The sequence below is a fragment of the Puntigrus tetrazona genome, chromosome 17 (genome assembly GCF_018831695.1).
Source record: "Puntigrus tetrazona isolate hp1 chromosome 17, ASM1883169v1, whole genome shotgun sequence".
NCBI lineage: Eukaryota > Metazoa > Chordata > Actinopteri > Cypriniformes > Cyprinidae > Puntigrus > Puntigrus tetrazona.
This window is the reverse complement of record NC_056715.1, coordinates 4,577,714-4,597,709: the sequence shown is the minus strand read 5'-3', so window position 1 is coordinate 4,597,709 and position 19,996 is coordinate 4,577,714. Positions and strand designations below refer to the sequence as shown.

General features: G+C 35.8%; 1 protein-coding gene across 1 annotated transcript; it reads left to right on the top strand.

Annotated features, from left to right (window-relative positions):
- The first annotated feature begins 342 nt into the window (after nt 1–342).
- si:ch211-266g18.9 (transforming growth factor-beta receptor-associated protein 1) lies at nt 343–7,730 on the top strand. The gene is made up of 12 exons (XM_043262285.1): nt 343–415; nt 509–1,233; nt 1,801–1,995; nt 2,232–2,386; nt 3,831–3,913; nt 4,060–4,404; nt 4,482–4,539; nt 4,616–4,759; nt 5,334–5,474; nt 6,232–6,391; nt 6,496–6,917; nt 7,014–7,730. Exons 2-12 carry the CDS (start codon nt 570–572, stop codon nt 7,158–7,160), a joined length of 2,514 nt encoding a protein of 837 aa, XP_043118220.1. The 5' UTR covers nt 343–415; nt 509–569; the 3' UTR covers nt 7,161–7,730.
- Nucleotides 7,731–19,996: the final 12,266 nt, after the last annotated feature.

The following is a 19,996-nucleotide window of genomic DNA, read 5'->3' as shown; positions in this document are numbered from 1 at the left end:
ATCCACTGCAAAGGATCCATTGCCGAGCAAGTGATGTAATGCTACATTTTTCCAAATCTGTTCGAAAGAAGAAACAAACTCAACTACATCTTGAATGGTACACTTTCAGCAAAGTTTCACTTTTGAATGCTCTATTCCTTTAATGCTCTATTGCATTTGAAATGAACAAATGAAATCATGAGCAAAAGTGTAAGCGAAGCAAGAATGCAGTTTTTAAAACACATAAAAGAAAGATTTAACTAAAGGTTTTATGTCTCCAGCCTGTCTTGGCATTGTGCAATCAACCGTCCATTCACAGACAGAGTAAAACTGCTGACACCAACTTCCTCTCAGGATGAGAGTCACATGGCAAGGTCAAAATACACTTGAGTAAAAAAGAAACGTCCATAACGCTGACAGCTTCTACGCTAATGAGGTGAGACCGTTCTTTACTCGGTTTATATAGCTTTGCAGCATGTAGATATCTGAGCTAATGAAGGCTGTTTTCCTTCTCTGCCCAATGCACTAGGTTTCTCATTTATTTTTAGGTGTACTTTTGCAACCGAGACCTAAATTAAGAGTAAATAACCATGAAAGTCTTCACCCCTGCGCTAGTCTTTCAAAAAATGCCCTCCGGGAAAGGCAGGGACAAATTCAGCATTCAGTGTTTGGAGTGTTTTGGTAAAAATCTCTATATAGGGACCAAAGAGGGAGTCGTTGAGTACCTCACTGTAAATAACACGAGTGCTGAAGAAAGCCTTTCAGTGCGGGAGGTGGGGAAGAGACAGATGGGCCGAAGCGGAGCAATCGGCCAGCTGACGGCGGTCCCTGTTCTGAATCATCTCTTAGTTCTCTGGGACGGTTCGATCGCGGCGCTTAACATGTTCTCCCTGGAACTCCTTCCTGCCCTGAAGAAAATACAGAACGTGTCACTCTTCTATGTCAGTGAGTCAGCGGTTCAGACCGATTCCGTCGAGCTCATTGCAGCTTCGACCAAGAGGAAGACAGTGAGCGTTTATAAGGTGTGTGTGGACAGATGGGAGTGTGTGAGACAGGTGGCTCTGCCGCAGGAACCTGTGGTTCTGGCTGCGCATGGGACGTGTCTGTGTGTGGCCACTTGTGACAGATATTTTCTCCATGATTATCAGAGCCAAGCCACACTCGACCTTTTCCCACATAACCTGGGAAAGCAAAATATAATTGCCAACAAATGTGGAAAAGGAGAATTCGTTTTAAACGGGCCTGGATGTTTGGGTAAGATTTTTTATAATTGTTAAATAAAATTAAGACTAAACGCAATTCTAAAAGACATTTTAAACGTTAGATGGCTAAACAAGGTAAGAAAAAAATGCCAGCTCAATAGAAAGTGACTTAAGTCCTTTAAGCGCATTTCAAAGACGATAAATGTTATTTAATATATTCAGTTATACCCCATAAGGACAAAATTGTATTTTTTATTTTTCTGTCTACTTTCTCAAAAGTTTCAGACGAGATTTAAACAGAAGAGATTTATTAACTTGCTTATTTTTTTAGATAGGCTGATCTAAATACAATATTATGCAACTTGAATGATCTTTAGTATACTTTTAATCAGTTCATCAGTTGTATAGGTGAATTTAAATGATAGACTATTTGAATTCTATTTTTAATTGCCTTTTATTATTTAAATAATTTTGGAACTGTAATAATAATAAATATTTAATCGACACATAACTGAAAAGTCAATTAATGCCTGTCTATAACAATTAGAGAGGCAAATAATTTCAGTAATAAGTAGTGCCAATTATTTATTTGCTTTGTAATGTAGTCTATTACATGCAGGCATGTTTGTGATGAAGAATGGCACTTCCCAGCATCCTCCAGTACAGTGGCCTGACGGAGTGGTGGACGCTGCAGTTCATTTCCCATATGTGCTAGCTCTACAAAATCAGGCTATTCATATCTACAGCATTCTGGACCAACAGCTGAAGCAAACTGTCCCTTTACAAAGTGCCAAATCTCTCGTCTCAACAGAAGGTTTGTTTTACAATCCAACATCAATCTATCAAAAATCATTCATCAGAAGTCAGAAAATTCTGAGGTAATATTGCATTCTTGATTGCTCATGTATTGCAAAAATTAATTTGAGATTTCATGCAATGCTGAGCTTGTTGACATAATTTGCAGACACTGATTATATTAATATCATACTATTAATTTTAGCCATTTAATAGCACATTTTAGCTATTTCCTATCTTTTTTTGTTGTTGCAGAAAGTGTTTTTGTTCTTGCTGACAAAGAGATTCATCGGCTGTCACCAGTTCCTTTGGAGGATCAGATTGAAGAGCTGGTTAAGAGTCAAAGAGTTGATGAAGCCCTGATGCTTCTGGACAGACTTCAAGATCTCCTGCCAGGAGATTCTTACAAGGTAAATATATGTAGTTACCAGCAGGGAGTCATGAATAAAGTAATAATATCTCATTAAAACATGATTCAACACATAGATTGTGTTTGACAAGTAGGCATAGCCTGCTGAAAGAGTCATATGAGAATGATCTTAAAACATAGAAAATACACATAATGTTTAACAGAACCATGAGGCCAGTGAGGCTGATAAACACAAGTAATAATATCTCATTGCCAGAAACATGATGTCATACCAGCACGACTAAAGCCATCTTACAGTAGTATTAAACAAAGATCACAGAGGCACATGTTCACAGATATGAGCTCATCAAATACATGATTTTAGAATTATGATCTTAAAACAATTTATAAAATACACTAGCACATTAATTGTCACCAAGCCAGCAGAGGCCAGTGACCTCTGGGTGATCTGCGATCATCACCCTCTGCTGCTAAACTTCCTGTCAGAGGACTATAAATTCATAGCAAGCCACTCAACTGCAGGTTGCATTGATGCACAGATGTCAGACCAGCACGACTAAAGCCATATCTGGTTTTGACAGTAGTCTTAAACAAAGATTGTTTGCTGCCTGACCTGACCACATGTTCTGGAGATATGAGTCTTCATCAAATACATGTTTTTTGAATTATGCCTGTTTTGCAGTTCATTTAATAATTTATATACGCCTTTTATACACTAGCACATTAATAATGAAAGAAACTGAAGCAATCATATCCTATATATATATATATATATATATATATATATATATATATATATATATATATACACACACACACACACAAAGTGTATATTTTGAAAATATTTACATGTATTGAGATGTATATACATATAATTTATATATACATATATTTAATCTTTATATAATCTTTTAAAAATATATACTGTATGTGTTTGTATTTATATATAACACAGTTGTCACGGGTGTGCTTTTGCGCAAAGGAGCACACGACAAGTAAAATAAACCTAAACAGATTTAATTCTCTAAACGGGCAAAATAAATATACGCAGGCAGGCAGAACATAAACCACAAAAGGGACCTCGACGATCGGACAAACGTGAACTCAAAACACAGGACTTAAATACACAAGGTAAATTGACTAAATTAACAAGAAACAGGTGAAGGCAATTATACAATTAACACGAAGGGAAGGTAGGGCACAGAGAGCACATGGCACAAGACAAAAAAACAACAACAAAAGAGTCCAAAAGACGTGACAACAGTACATGCATATATATTATGTGCACAGAACCTTTATTTTGGATGTGATTAATCGTTGCCCAGCACTGCTAATATGTGTGTGTGTGTGTGTGTGTGTGTGTGTGTGTGTGTGTGTGTGTGTGTGTGCAGTATACATGTATATGTTTGTATTTACTTCATAACTGAATACATTTATCAGTTTCATAACACATAGCCTGATTTATAACATTCATCGCCTTTTAGGATTTATATAAAAATCTTGTCTGTACATCTGGAATGATAAAGTTCTATAGAGAGGCTTTTGTGGAAGCAAAAGAGCTTTTTATGTAAGTAATGCTTTAATATGCTTTACACGAAAGTAATTTTTCAGTCTTTTCATTTAATTTGCGAAATTTCCTAACGATTTCTGTGTGGAAATATCCTACACCCATTAAACATCCTACGCCTTTTACTATAATCCTTTATTTTCCAGTAAAGGTGAACTAGACCCAAGGGAAATCATTAGCCTTTATCCAGCTATGCCTATTATGAGTGAAGACTTTACACCTCAGACAAAAGCGGTCAGCAGTGCCAAGGACCTGTGGATGCTAAGTCGAGATGACCGGCCGACATTTCAACAGTACCTAATCTTTTTGGATGACTTCTTGAGAGAAGTCAGGCCAACAGGACAGGGCCAAATGTGTCCTCAGGACATCGACTCGGCACTTTTTAAGCTTTATTTGGAACAAGGTGAATATGGAAAACTGGACCAGCTTGTATCCTCGCAGAATAACTGTAACCTCCAAATGTGTGTGCCTGACTTGAAACAGCACAAAAGGTTTGTTCTCATCGTTCAATGCTACGCTTCAGTGTTATTTTCTGTTTTGAGAAACCAAACTAATTATCCCAATTCAGGTTTTTCACACTTGGATTGCTCTATCAAAGTCAAGGCCAGCATTTCAATGCAATCCAGGTATCTTTTATTCTTTGAAAGATCTACATAGACTAAAGATGGATCGGAATCAGATTTTTTTCTTTCTTTTTTTTAGACCTGGGTTAAAATTGTGGAAGAGCGGAGCGAGGACCCCTCACACATCAGCATATTCCAGCATATAGTTAATACTCTCTCAAATCTGGATCATAAACCCATAATCTGGAAATTTGTAGACTGGGTTCTTCAGAGAGACCAAGAGGCAAGCATTTTAACTGTACTGTTTATCAGCAGCAGAGGGCAGAGTTATACTGATTTAATCAAGTCTAGTTTACTCTTTTGCCCTTGGCAGTAAAAGAAACGCTATTACTCTAAAACACCGAGAACAACCTTGCTGTAATAAGCTATTCATCAAAAGTTTGTGTTTGGTAAGATTTTTTTAAATGTGTCTGAAAGAAGTGTCTTACTAAGGTTGCAGTTATTTGATCACAAATACAGTATAAACAGTAAATCATTGTCCAAATTGATACATTTTAAAATATAAGTTAATGATGAATTTTTAACATCATTACTCCAGGCTTCAAGTCGCATGATCCTTCAGAAATCATTTCAATATGCTGATTTGATGAACAAGGAAAATGTATTATGATCGATGTTAAAAAAAGCTGTGCTGCTTAACACTTTGTGGAAACCATGATGGATTTTAAAGAATACAAAGTTTAAAATGTTTTTTTTTAAAATATATGTATCTTAAAACTAAACTGTTAAAAGTCAGAGTTACTGCTTTTTAGTTAGTGTTTTTTTTTCTAAAACATGCTCTTTATTTTTTTATATAGGCTGGAATACTGATCTTTACAAGGACGCATACAAACAGCCATGTTACATTTGCACCAGAAGAAGTCCTTACAATTCTCACCAGCTACCCACTTGCTATGACTCTCTACTTGGAATATTTAGTCAACGGATTACACAGCAAGGTGACTTATCAGTTTGTAATTAATAACTGTTTTCCGAATCAAATTTACATCAGCATTTTGACATACACAAGAAAGAACAGAGCTATTTAAGTATTTCTAAATATTTTGGTTTTTTTTATTTTGCTTTGATTTTTTAGTTTAGTTTCAGTTAATTTTTAGTTTTAATTTTAACAATTTTTGTTTCTAATATTTAAGATTTTATTATTATCTTAAGTTTCTTTTTAGTTAGATAACGACTCTGGTGTGAAAATATTTGCAACATTCATAACAACACTTCCTCAACAGTCAAAAAGATCTTTTAGTGAAACTTAATTATAAAAACCGACTCGGTCTGAACTTAATTTTGTGGCATTGCATCAACACATGACCGTCCACGTTTACACATCAGAACTGGACGATCAGAAACTTTACCCAGCTATTCACAGTGATGTAACAAGGAGAAAGCAGGATAAATGCTATTATTTTTTTCATCTCAGGGGCCTATTATGGAAAGTTAAGTCTCAAATTAGCCCTAACAAGTTTCAAACAGGATTCACCATGGTTACTAAACAGATAGGGCTCTACAATTAGGATGTTTTTGTAATATGCTCCCAGAGAAATTTAACATTTGTGTGTAAAACTACGCATTATACGACATGGGTGCACAGCAGCAAAAAAGAAACTGACAGAGAAAGTATAATGATTGAAAAATTCCATTTTTAATGCCATTTTTTCTTGGCTGAACATTGCATTTAAGAAGCCAATTGTCTATTCACAGGAAGAGAAGCATCATACCATGCTCATCGCATCATATGTCAAATGGATACTGGAGTCAATCGAGGATGACTACAACAATAATGCAAGCAAAGAGGAGATGAGACAAAAACTACAGCAATTGCTTTGGCAATCTTCTTCCTATAATGTGGATGCCATATATGGTGAGATATAGACTAGACTGAAATTCAAACTTAAATGTGTTTGATACTATTGCAAGTGTTCATGGACAAAACAAACCACTATAGCCTACCCTTTTTTGCCACAGACCAAATAACACCCTCGTTTCTTTATGTGGAGAGAGCAATTTTACTTGGGAAGACTGGTAAACACAAAAAGGCCCTGCAGGTTTTGGTCCATGAAGAAAAAGACCAGCAGGCGGCTGAAAGCTACTGTCGGAGGACCTCTGCTGGACGGGACAGGAAGTTCACACAAGCAACGTTTCTCTCCCTGCTTCAAATCTACCTGGAGTCCGGTCAACATGTGATCACGGCAGTGGATCTGCTGAACAAAAACGCAGCGTCTTTTGATTTAGTCAGCGTGTTGAGGGCTCTGCCGGACTCCTGGTCTCTGAAGCTGGTTCTGCGGTTCCTCTCTGAATCACTGAGAGGAACAGTGCATGACAAAAGAATGAGAGGTCTGGAGATGAGCCTAGCCGAGGTGGAAACCCTAAGACACAAGCACGTCTTGGTGAGACGTACTATAAATGAAACCATTTATGAAAGGGGGTGAAAAAAAAAGAGTTTACCTAAACAGCAATGCTAATGTTATTCTTTATCCTCCCAGATGGAAGCAACGCATGAAAGATTCCGAGTTGACAGAGGATGTGTTTGCCATTCATGCCAGAAACGTCTTACAGGGCCCGAGTTCCTGCGCAGGCCGACAGGAGAGCTGACACACATATCCTGTCACGGTGGAGAAAGCGGGCGCTGAACAACAAAGACGCTATTATTCACACCTATTCACATTTTCACTTTACATTTATACTCTCCGCAGACGCTGCTTACTAGGTTGCCTGCAATAAAGACAGTAATTACTTGGACAGTAAGGCAATTACTAGCACAAACCGCTGAGAATAGATGACACATGCTAAGACACCAACAAAGCAAGCCGCATATACGAGCAGGAAACCCACAACTGCGCATATACTACACCACAATGCTTAGATGAGGCTGTCAGTACACATCATCTGAAAGCTGAATAAATTAGCTATCCATTGGTATACTGGGGTTTGTTTTTTAGGATAGGACAATATTTGTATAAAGCTATTTGGACTATCTGTAATGTAAGAAAATTATCTTTAAAGTTGTCTAAATGAAGTCCTTACAATGCTTATAGCTAATTAAACATTTTTATATATTATTGGAAATGTACAAAATATCTTCATGAAACTTGATTTTTAATTAATATCCTAATAATTTTTGGCATAAAAGAAAAATCTGTCATTTTGACCCATACAGTGTATCGTTGGCTGTTGTTACAAATAAACCTGTGCTGCGTATGCGTATGTTTTGAGATCCATGGTCACAAATTACAATATTCTCATGCTCATTAAAATATATTTTATTAGGGTAATGTATTGTAGTGCAAGATAAAGACTCACAACTACAAAAAAAGAAAGATCATATTAAGTGTAAATACCACCTTTTTTATCTTCTTTGTTTATACTTCACAATTTTTAAAGTCTAAATTAAAAGAAGTCTCTTATTGGATCAAAGATAACAGAAAAAAAACAATAACGTTGTAAAAATGTGAAATAACTTTACATTTTTCTATTTTAAAATGCAGTTATCTGATAGCAAAACCTAACTGTCAACATCCACTTCTTCAATCTTCTTTTATGATCATTATATTATGCCCATTATATTATATTATGCTGCTCACTCATTTTGCATAAAATGTTATGCATATTTTTTATAATGCTTTGAATACTTTTTAATTAAAAATTACAAACCTTTTTGCAACACTTTTGATCAGTTTAATGCATCCTTGGGGAATTAAAGTATTAACAAATTTTTAAATGAACTCTTTTTTTGCATTATTTTACTGTATTTTTCTATTTTTGCAGCTTTCTCTGAAAAAAAACATGTATACAATTTAAGCAAAAGCCTAGGCGTACTAATATAAACAATAATAAACTATTCTTTCAGCCATGCTCATTCATGCTTCATGTAGATTCATTGAGGCTGTCTGTCTTCTGATTTGGCTGAAATGACCTTTGCGTACTATGTGCCTCGACATGGGTTCCAGAGAACAAACTATATTATAAACAAGTCGACATCTCTTTTACAACCATTGGACTGGGTTGGCTCAGTGTTGTCTGCTTCTAGCCCAGGCATGGTGAGGAACTGGCAGCCTGACAAACCCAGGCTGTATACCACTTCAGGACGTGGTGCTCTCCAGACAAGCCACCTTATGTGGACAAATTCTCAGACCAGACTGTTTAGTTTGTGGACATGAAAAAATAAATCACAAAACACCTCAAATATGTTATCCACGTGAATCAGAATATATACCAAACAGACTGTGATATGTCAAAGTGATTCACTGTTGCATAAAGTCTTCTGCTTCCATTCCTGTTATAAATAAATCTCTTGCCACTCTCGTCCTATTGCACAACCGGGTTTCATTTTATTGTGTTTACGAAAAAGATTTAAAAAAGCTTTAACACAATTTGACGTGCCAGGCTATATGTATATCTAATATCTGCATAAGTTGTATAAGGCAAATTATTTAATGATTGCATTTTATGTTGTGGACATATATTTTTTTATGTTATGGACTTATTGGGCATATCCACAAAAACAAGTCCATAACCAAATATAAAATATATATATATATATATATATATATATATATATATATATATATATATATATATATATATATATATTATATATGTGTGTGTGTGTGTGTGTGTTTTAACTTAAGGCAAAAACTAACCCAGTGTATAATTCAACTTTGCATTTGCTATGCATAATTGTACATCCATATGGGTGCATGTTCAACAAAGATGGTTTAATATTCAATATGCACTTATGTGTTGACCACACTTACCGTGACTCATTCTGCCCCCGGTTAAAGCAGACCGCTTGTGTGCAGGGCTGGGCCGATGGTCATTTGGGTGGACTCTGGGTTTACTTTAGGATCCCTCCCTTCTCTGATAGATGCTCTTGGGACTTTCAGTGTTTTGACATTTCAGGGCTAAAGAGACTACAAACCCACAAGCTTGCAGTATTGCTGCAGTTTTAGTAGGTTTGATTTAAACTAGCTTCACTTGTCCTTTCAGGTGTTGTTTATGCTCACCAATACTGAAATAATAAAGCAATCTGGTGCCGATACTTGCTTATATGGCCAGTCAGCATGTCCCCTGGAGAGAAGCCCGGGATCTTTAAAGGCTTCAGCACAGATGGTCATTTTACACATGAGGAAACAGGATGGATGCAAAAATCAACAGTCACAGAACAAATTGTGGTAGAGAACCAGTCATCTTTATAAATATCTACACCACAGACAGAGGAAAAGAAACAACATCTCGTGCTTCTAAATATAAAGGTAGACATCTAAAACGCCTGTGTTTACTTCAAAACATTTTTTATTTAGAAATGAATTGGAAACATACCCTGTACTTTCAAATGGAGTTTTATACTTTGTGTTTACTTATGGCTGAATTTAATGGGGAAATAAAGTGCTACCATTTTATGAATTAAGACTCACGACAAAATATGTCAAGTAAACATGAGATGAGTTGAGTTTGTAAAATTATGTAGATATGTGACATTACATGATGTGCGAGCTCGGTCTCGTGAAAATGCGCAAAAATAGTGTTCCAAATAAAAATCATAAAAACTCATGGTATCGAGACTTATGTTCATGATATATATGACATGCTCGTGTTCGTCTGCATAAAATACGAAATGTGTTGGCGTGCATCTGAAGCAGTTTTCACTAACATATGATACGAATCTACCCCACAACCCTAATCCTGACCATCGAGTAGCATATACATGCCAAAGTCCATTTTTGTATATCAGTACAAGTTTTCGTTTATATTTGGCGTAGGCTACTATTTATACACACGTTCATGAGATCGGGTAGGATGTGCATGTAGTAATACTTGTGTCACTGACCTGCACATATATATGTAGTAGGCAACATTTGAAGTTGATCAAAATAGTTCATCAAAGTTGTCCTAAGACAAGAACGGGTATTGTTTTTGTTTTACAACCAGCGGTTTTGATTCATTGTTGACTACTGTTTATACTATACATGATACCCTAATATTGTAACTGGTGCACTACATTTGATTCTAGATATAGAAGATAGAAGCACATTTTGGTAAAAGTAAAAATTGTGCTTTTTAAATTTCTAATTTTAGTCTGTTTCGCACAAACCATTGGTTTGGCTTTAATACAATGCGAGAGACAACGCATAACTTCTTTCCTTTTTTAGAGTCTGACAGATCCTCAACACTATAACTCTTGCGTAACAAAGCATCTACTTGTGTTCGTCTAGAAAAACTAAATGCATGAGGGTGAATTAATAATGACAGAACTGACATTCTACGAGAGCTGTTTCTTTAAGCGAAACGCAAAGATGCTCAGTCAGCTGCTGGTGCCAGCGATGCCAAGATGCAGTAATCCTGAGACATCTGTTGGGCATCGGAACAAGAAGACGTCACACTGTGAGCGTCAGGTAGCTGCTTAAATACAGTACAACCATGGGAACCTGCACTGTATATAAAAGGAATTTCGGCCAGTTTTAGCAAATAAGCCACAAACGATTGCAACATATTCTTTATGACGCATTTTTCTGGCCTCGGTGGTTGCTGAGACACAAGGAGAATCTTAATTTGCAACCTTTGGATAGCAATAATGGTAAGGTACTAAAGAAACGTAAAGATAGAAACATCTCTAATTTGCAGTTTCCTTGAAGAAGCTAATGCTATAGTGAGGAAATCCGAGAATAAACGTCCCAAATGATGATCAAAACATATCTATTTTTCAACCCCTATAAGCAACACTGTCATTTCCATAGCTTTCTTTACCTTCGGTTTTGGAGCCAGGCCACCAGGGGATAGTCACAGCGTAGACCACTGGAGACACCGGGGGAGAGGCGAAGACCACAGGCTCCTACCATGCATCCTGGCTCCCAGACATGGCCTGTAGTGTGGCGTGTAGAATAATCCCACAGCAGGGCATATGGGATTTTCTCATTCACAGCACACATCTTTCTCTGCTTTGTCTAGCGGTCGTACCCTCACACAATGGACTGAATGCTCATTGTTAGCATGTTTGACGGCCATGCAATCAGTCTAATTAACATGTAACAATGACAGTGTCAAACTTCAGCTGCTTTCCAATTTGTCATCAGGGTACTATTTAAAGGCTAAAATTAAATTTGTCCAGTATGCAAAAGAGCTATGCAGGCTGGCAAGGTGAATTGAATTTAGAACTTGAAGTAAATGAGGCCTTTTGCATGCAGATGTTTTGGAGAAGTAAATATAGATTCATGAACTCGCCATACTTGGAAACCTGTTTATCTTCTACTTACGGGTTATTAAGATAATGAGAGGTACTATAAGGACTAATGACTTTGAGAGATTGGTCGACGTCCATAGAAAACTCTTGGCTTAAATGTGTTACTTAAGGGAAAATAAAGATATTGAGTTTAAATATGATATAATAAGCCATGAAATAAATATGGAAATTTACAGATCTTGGAATAGTAAAACAATATTGCCATGCTGGCACTAAACCGAGTGTATGCTCAAGGGTGGTTCCCTTGACTTGGTTTTGAACTTAAAGACCCGATTGTAATATACATTTAAAGTAGTTTTCCTAACCCTACTGCATCCCTGCTTCTGGGAAGAACAGTAATTGCTTTTGCTGACTCACAGAAGTTCACATTATGGCATTGTTATCCTTTTTGAGTGAGTTAACCCTCAAACTCTCTGTTACAGTTAAATGTCATTTTTAACTATTGAGCGTGGTTAAACCACCACTATTTGCCCATACCCATAATTCTGCATAATTGTTCTATTTTTACGTTATTGCACTTATTTTATGTATTTATGTACGTATTCAGCATGCATGACTGATGAAAGTGGTCAAGCACAGAGTCTGTCTGGATTAATCAGTAGATAAAGAAAAAAATAGTTAGGCAATTGTGTTCGTTGCAGTTTAGTTGATTTCACTGAAAAAAAAACTGCTCATATGAAATGTAATGCCTAAAAAACGGTCATTTCAATAACTTGTGTTCAGAAGTTTAATATGTCAAAGTTTGCTCATTTTAAAGATGGTCAATTGAATGAATGCAACAAAGAGGGCATTTATTTCGGCTGAAGAACAAATTGTGTTAAAAAAAAAACATAACTATGCATGCAAAAAAATAGGAACACAAATTTACTTTTGCAATTAAGATCAGCACCTGGAAGCTGCTCCTTAATCTAAAAGAGACATTTCTGATAGCTCAGACAATGCAATGCAAGGCAAAATGTCTTTTCAAATTGTGTTTACTCTTCATGAGAAAATGTAACCTCTTTTACAACATTCATCCGAAATATAACGCTGTTGATTAAAGGTTAAACATTCCTTCACATACACTTAAGAAATTACAAAGAGCATCAGCCATGCAGTAATTAGAAATTCAGCAACATCACTTTCCACAAATGAACACACCCAAACAAATCGTAGCTTGGTGGGAGAGAAACTACGCACAAGCAATTCCCACTAGCACATGCTGAAAAATTACGAGACCACCAATCACAGTTTCACAGTGACCATTACGCATGCCATCAATTTTCATAAAGTTTGCATGAAGACACCTGTTAAACCACAATATACAGTTTTACATCACATCCTCTCTGGCACCCTCTAGCTTTACATTGAAGTGTATAAAATGGCCATTTTTGTGATTTTAAAGGATTTTAAAAAAACAACAACTTTTTTTTGTGTTTATACAGAAGCATAGCTATATCAGAATAGCTATTTATATTGAATATTATCCCAAAGGTGGATCTCTCATAATAATTTTCCAACCCATCTACAGTACATCAATCTGGTTTTAATTAAGCACAGTGGGCTACTGTAAAGAGTTTGGCTGAGGAGAAATATGACATAAAAAGCAAGGTGCATCTCTATATAAATGTCAGCGGTATATCATGATTTATAAGTGGCATATAAACTGTGCACTTCAATATCCAAGCATATTAATGTTACAGTATGTCTTTGCAAGTAGTGTTGTCACGGTACCAAAACTGCTGCATTCTGGTTCCATAAATGCTAATTAAAAAACACTATTTTTATTTGTGTTTTTTTTCAAGTCCAACAAAAATAAAATGTACAAAAAATAATGTCATTGTTTATACTTATTTAAAATTGGGTTTCAAGCAAAACTGTGTTTCAAGCAAGACAGTAAACAAGTTTCATCCAAATTTAATTTGTCTTTCAATGAATTAAATGTAAACAAATGTTATTTTTGGTAAATGAAGGAGGAAATAAATATTGTGTGATTATTTCTTAAAAAAAAAATTATTTTTTATTTTTATACAGTAGTAGTAGTGGTAGTATCACATACGTTGTATTAATGTAATAGTATTGATGGGTTGCCACGAACATGACGCTGGTTTACTCAAATGAAACGGTAAAATATAATGTAATAATATTTACAGTTACTAGTGATTATCGTGATTTGATTTGTGTAATGACCTACTTTTGATTAATTGGTCCAAACTTTGATAAAGTCAAAGACCTTCCATGTTGAACTGTAAGTTCCGGTTTTAAACTAGATTTGAAGATTTAAGTCACGTTTTCTGCTTTGCGGAAATCCACGCCAAGAATCGGGTTGACCGACTACTCTACTCTTAAAGACACCTAGTACCGTGACATTTCCAATTTTTTTGTACCGGGTCTTATTGACAACAAGTTTGCAAAGGTTTCAGTCTGTAGTAACCTGTCACAGGTTAGGAATATCAAAAATAGCTTTTGCGTATTCACAATAATGAGCACTTGGCGTGAAGTTGACTGTCAGCCGCTTATCTCACATTAAAATGAAGATGAAGATTGAGTAGGCGCTGCTTTAAAAAGCACACAGCTCATAATGTTGGGCTCTGGCGCATTTCTGTCCTTTAATTTGGAAAGGGCGTTTCAGAAATGTCACGGAGCTTAGAAAGATAATGGAGGGTAAATGTATAGATTACAGTGGATTTCCAAGGTCCAACGATGTAATTTGGCTAATTTCAATGGAACAAACCCACAGGCGGAAACCTGTAAATGTAGTTTAACACTGATAAAATCTTCAGTTGACTTTAAATGTTCAACTTTGTGTGAAAAAACAAAAGGCACTTAACTATGGGATGATTTTTTTTTCAAGGCCAAACAAGAGGATCATTTCTGAATTCCACTAAAAGCATGACAACATTTATACTCATATAACATGCATCATTCATAAGTAGTTTATGGAAGGATGCCATGTTTGGAAAGTAAGTAAAGGCTAGTTTATTTCTGAGCAAAATTGCCTCTTTAAGTGGTGATGAAGGATAAAGAAAACCTGTCCAGATGAAAATGTTTGGATCTTGGCTGTCTGCTTTGGTTTGTGGATGAATGAGCGGATATTTTTAATGGAGTCGCATGGGCAAATCTTTAAGGAAAAGCAAATCAAACACAGTAAGAAAATCTTCAGAAGGTAATTTGTCTGCAATTGTCAGTTCTAAGTTGGAACATCTGTAGAAGAGGAAATTTGAAGTTTTATTTCTACCACTAATAGCTGAATTTCAACCAAACACAACTTACCAAAGGCTCTAAACCCACGTTTCTGGCGAGTTTAGCCTTGTGGTTTCAGCTGTTCTATTTGTACACCATAAAACCACAAACTGCCCTCTCTGAATTTATTCATATATCACTACAAATAGCTTAGGTGTCCCTTAAATCAACATCAACATAAACACCTTAAAAGTGCCTTTAAAAAAACAAAATAAAAAACCAAGACGTCATGCAAAGTATATTGCATTTAAAAGCTACAAAAAAAATACTTCATTTATATAGCCTAATTCTCAAGAATCTCTTATCACACGACCCAGGACTATAGCTTGTTCTGGAACAGTATTTTGCTTGTTCTGGAAAAGCAAACATCATAGTGTTCACTTCTGTTCTAAGGCCGGAAAGTTGCTATTGAGGAAAAAACCTCAGAAGAGATCATTACGTGGGGCAGAAAGACCATCTTAAATGTGGTTCTTAAAAGTCAACAGGTCATCAGTTGTGGTTCCTGAAGAGCAACTTTGGCACATGCTGAAATTACAGAGATCACTGCAGCTCTCACAGTCAAATGCTCTTGAGGTCGTCTCCTAGTTTGGTGCCAAGCTCCTATATTAGCCCAGACTTTCCGCTGAGGACCTGTCTGCTCATCCGGGCTCCAACTGTTTATGACTGGCGTAGTTTATAAATGCATTAGCCCACAAATATACGTTACTATAACTGTCTGGCAATGTAGGTCTTGCTTCAACAAGATTATTTAAACAGCATCTAGGCCTACTGTTTACTCAAAGAGGAAATGCAAGGTGTAACACTTTTGGTACACATCATCTAAGGATTCATGAACCATTTAAAAAAAGAAAAAAAATTACCATTGCAACTTTTCTAACTTTTTCCAATAAATAACTAGCCTCCATTTTCTAGTGAATAATGGTCACTAACTTCAAAGTGTATGCCACAAAGGGTATTTCATCTAAGCAATGCCAGTATAAAATTTTTTCCTCTCATTTAAGCAGAAAATGGAAGCATTTAGTCTGGAGTAATTTTATTTTCTATTATCGCGGCAATTTTGCAATGTTTTTTTTTTTTTGCAGAGGTGTTCAACCGTAATGTTACAAAGCTATGAGAATACTTTATGTACACAAAGAAAACAAAAATAACAATATTCAACAATTTGTGTCATCTGTGTCACCCTAGCACCGTGCAGATAGGTTGCTAATGTTGTTTATGCTGTTTATGCTTTCATCTAAACTTAAACTTCATATCCACATGGTGCAGATGAGTAATGTCAGATTTCTTTTATTATTTATTATCCCTTTAACAGTTGTCAGTGTATTAGTCTTTAAAAAATATTTCAGCTTATTTTGAATGTACAGTTACTTAAGGTATGCAGGTGCCAACTAAATATAAATACAGTACTTTACTTTTTTTTATTATTATTTCGTAAATGCATATTATAGCATGTTATGTTGAATGATAGTTCAACATAAATGTTTTATTGACAAAGCAATATCTAACTGAACTTCCAGTGAAAATGACGTTTCTTTATGTATGCCAGACTTCTCCAATCATTTACTTGGATAAATCACAACACAGATGGTCCAACACTAATTCCATTTTATTGCACTTTTAATGTAAATTGTATCAATTGACATTATTTGAGGTCAAGAAAAAGTGCATTTTTGGTCACATGAATAGCAGCTGTAGAATCTACTGCTTTTTAAACATCATCATCAAACTCTTTCAAACTAACATCAAGTGCCTTTCAGAAACAAATTTATGAAGTGTGTATGTTTTGTCATCCATGTCACGGAGCTCTTGCAGTGCTAACAACTGAACTATAAATATTATAATATTTCACAATGCTTTGACTATAGCATTTAAAAACACTTTCCTAAACTCCAAGTGTTCTTCAGGCTTTTAGATGTTTGCCGTGTTTTATTCTAAAACTGCTTAAATTGTTTCTTGCAGACAGAAAACCTGCAATTATCTTTGGAAGACACTCTTGGATCAGTTATTATCTTTAAATACAGGACTTAACCACCAAAATTTATGTTCTGAAAAAGTCATTAGGTAGCTTTATTTAACCAATTCCTTAAGGTGATTTTGATTCCCTGAAGCAAAGGATATATTTTTTTCTCCCATTCTGTCATAAAAGAGCGAAAGGCGAGACATGTCTGAAAGGTAGAGGATCAGACATACCAACTCCAAAGAAAGAGTTTCTTTATTGCCGATGCTTTTAGAAGACCCACCTCTAAGTTGAGATGAAAAGCGAATGAAGCCAGTAATGCATTTAACTTAGAGTTGCGCACTTGACACCATCAGCATACCTTTCACTTTCAAGTTTTTCAAGCATTTATGATCTTTTTTTATTGCCACTTGGGACAAATAACAATGGTGGTATCTGCGTTCACGTTTCATCCTTGATGAATAACGTCCCAGAGACCGTTTTCAGAGTGCCTATTTCCAAGACCCTGTAATTTCACCAACAATCTCGTTGAGTAGTTCCCATCCACCCTTCCATTCATAAAACTGTAAGTAGCTTTTAGTGGTACAGTTAGTTTATTGAAATCTCAAATTTGTGTCCCAATCCAGATGGGGTATCTTTAGCTCTCACTCTAAGGCAGTTCCCTGTAGCATCAACCAATAATTATTATATAGCATGTTCTTCTCCTGGGTGAGGAAGTGCTCTGGTCACTGGAAAGTGAGCCAGAAACATCTTCTCATGTATCTTCAAATAACACAGCTAATCAAGTTAGAGGTTAAAACCTGCCCTGTACCATCGTACCCTTCATAAAACCCATGTTGATCCAGGGACTGTTTAATTTAACTAATTATTTTGCATATTTGCTGTTTTTTCTTTGTCAGAATACACACATATATATATTTTTTTGGCCAAACATCTACAATGTGATTAAATATTTTTGATTTCCATGTTTGTAGGTCCTTTTTCGAAACATAGGCCTATGTAATAAAACATTTGCGATTTTTGTACTGCTGTTTCCGAACAAATACCAAATAGTTGACGGAAATAGAATTATTATTAATTATTGTTATTTTCATTTACATGATGCTGGCTATTTGCCTACTTTTGAATGGCCTTTAATCAAGAAAAACATTTTTACAGAATAGTTCACAGAGATTTGTTACCCATTTTATTATCAATTATATCTGTATAACTTTCTGTGGCACGCAATAGAAGATATTTTGAAAAATGTTGATGTATAATCAAAGTCAGTGGATTCCATTATGCAGAAGAAAGTCAGTAAAACTTAAAATGTACATAAAATGTACATTTTTGGTTCAACTGTCCCTTTTATAAATTATTGTAGTTAAATGTTAGTGTCTGTAATGGCGCTGAATGCACATATTCACCAGTAGCTAATTTAGATGTACAGTATCTTGTTACTTTTATTAATGCCTACAATTCATGCCATAATGGTTATTATAAAATGAGACGGTAACCACAACAAGAGGGTCAGAGAGTGTAATGAGTTTAACAGAGGCCTGCATGGCTGAAAGACAGTGTATTTCTTTCATTCTCCATTTTTTCCTCTGTTACTGCAAAGTGAAGTCACCGTAACTTTAGTGCTGTGTCATTTTATGGCCCTATCACACAGCTCATAAAAAGAAAACTAAATCACTCACATGACAATATAGAGTTTTAATGACCTATACAGCAAACACAAGAATGATTTCATCAGGTGGACACATCTTGAGCTCTCAGGTTTTGAGACGAGGGATGAAAAACCCTCCACGCTGCTCTTTTTTGACGATTTTAAAAGAGCACATAAATTAACTGATCCTGAAAATGTTACAAAAAGACAGACTCCACCCATACTTGCTCTGTCATTAAACTAAATGTTAGTAGCATTTTGAGTCACTTGCCTGCTTAGTGGGTTGTAAACACAAACATAGTTTGCAAAAATGAATGTTTGCTGGAGACTTCATGCAGGAGGTGCAATGGCACATTTAGAAAGAACTGTTGTCAGCAGCAGAGTGGAAAGTGTTCGTGGCATTAAAACACACTACCTAAAGGGATAGTTTGCTCAAAAAAAATGTATTCTCTCACTGTCGACTCATGTTCAAGTCAACCCTAACGCATGTGCTGTTATTTTAACAATTTTTTTCTCTGATACTCTTGAGTTATTTTACAGTTTAGCGTTATAATTTTACATTGCATTTTACAATACTATTGCATTTACTGTATTTCTGATCATGTGAAGGCGTTCTTTCAAAAATGTAAAAATCTTACTGACCCCAAACGTTTGAAAAGTAGTGTACCTGGTCACTGTAAATGATCAATATAATAGTCTTTTCATCTTTTTCACACTTTTTCACCTGATGAAACGCAGGTTTGAAGCAACACAAGATTAAAGAATTATGAGAATTAAAGGAAGAATCTTGTCTTGGAAGACATTAAATGTCTGAGTGTAGACTGTAATCAAACACGTGCTGCAGACAGCTGATATCGAGACCTTTCTTTTAGATGTCATGCCACGTCTATAAAACAACGTGTCTCCATTTTCCCAGCAATGCCGCATTTTACCAGGCCAAAGTAGTTTTTCTGAACATGTTAAAACAATGCTTGTCAAATGCAATTACTGTTCAAAACTATTTAGTATGTTAAGGCACCACTTTGGAAAATTATACATGATTGAGACTAATTCTGAAAATTGGAGATGTTGAAACAAACTTCATGTTCAAGGAGCACTTAATGATACGCTATGTGGCAAAAATCTTCCATTGTGTGTGCAAAGGGATCTTCCGTTCAACCTGGTCTTTCTGCTTCAGTAAACAGGAGTAGGCCCACATCGTATATAGAATCGTATACGGGCTGAACCGTACATTATATTTTATTATGTGAAGATTTAGAAGCTGTTGACTGCCGCACATAGCTGATCATGATCATACCTCAAGACCACTCTTGTGTTGTAGAGGGTATGATTAATTGGGTGTGCGCGTTTCCCATGCACCCAAAAATAAATTGGGAAAAAATCCAGCAGCAGCCTCGGAAAT

What these genes read in the sequence shown, in the direction of transcription:
- si:ch211-266g18.9 (XM_043262285.1), top strand. Translation starts at nt 570, where the DNA reads ATGAAAGTCTTCACCCCTGCGCTAGTCTTTCAAAAAATGCCCTCCGGG. An exon ending in GAAGCAAAAGAGCTTTTTAT is followed by an intron (nt 3,914 to 4,059) that starts GTAAGTAATGCT and finishes TTTATTTTCCAG; the next exon opens with TAAAGGTGAACTAGACCCAA. An exon ending in GACTTGAAACAGCACAAAAG is followed by an intron (nt 4,405 to 4,481) that starts GTTTGTTCTCAT and finishes ATCCCAATTCAG; the next exon opens with GTTTTTCACACTTGGATTGC.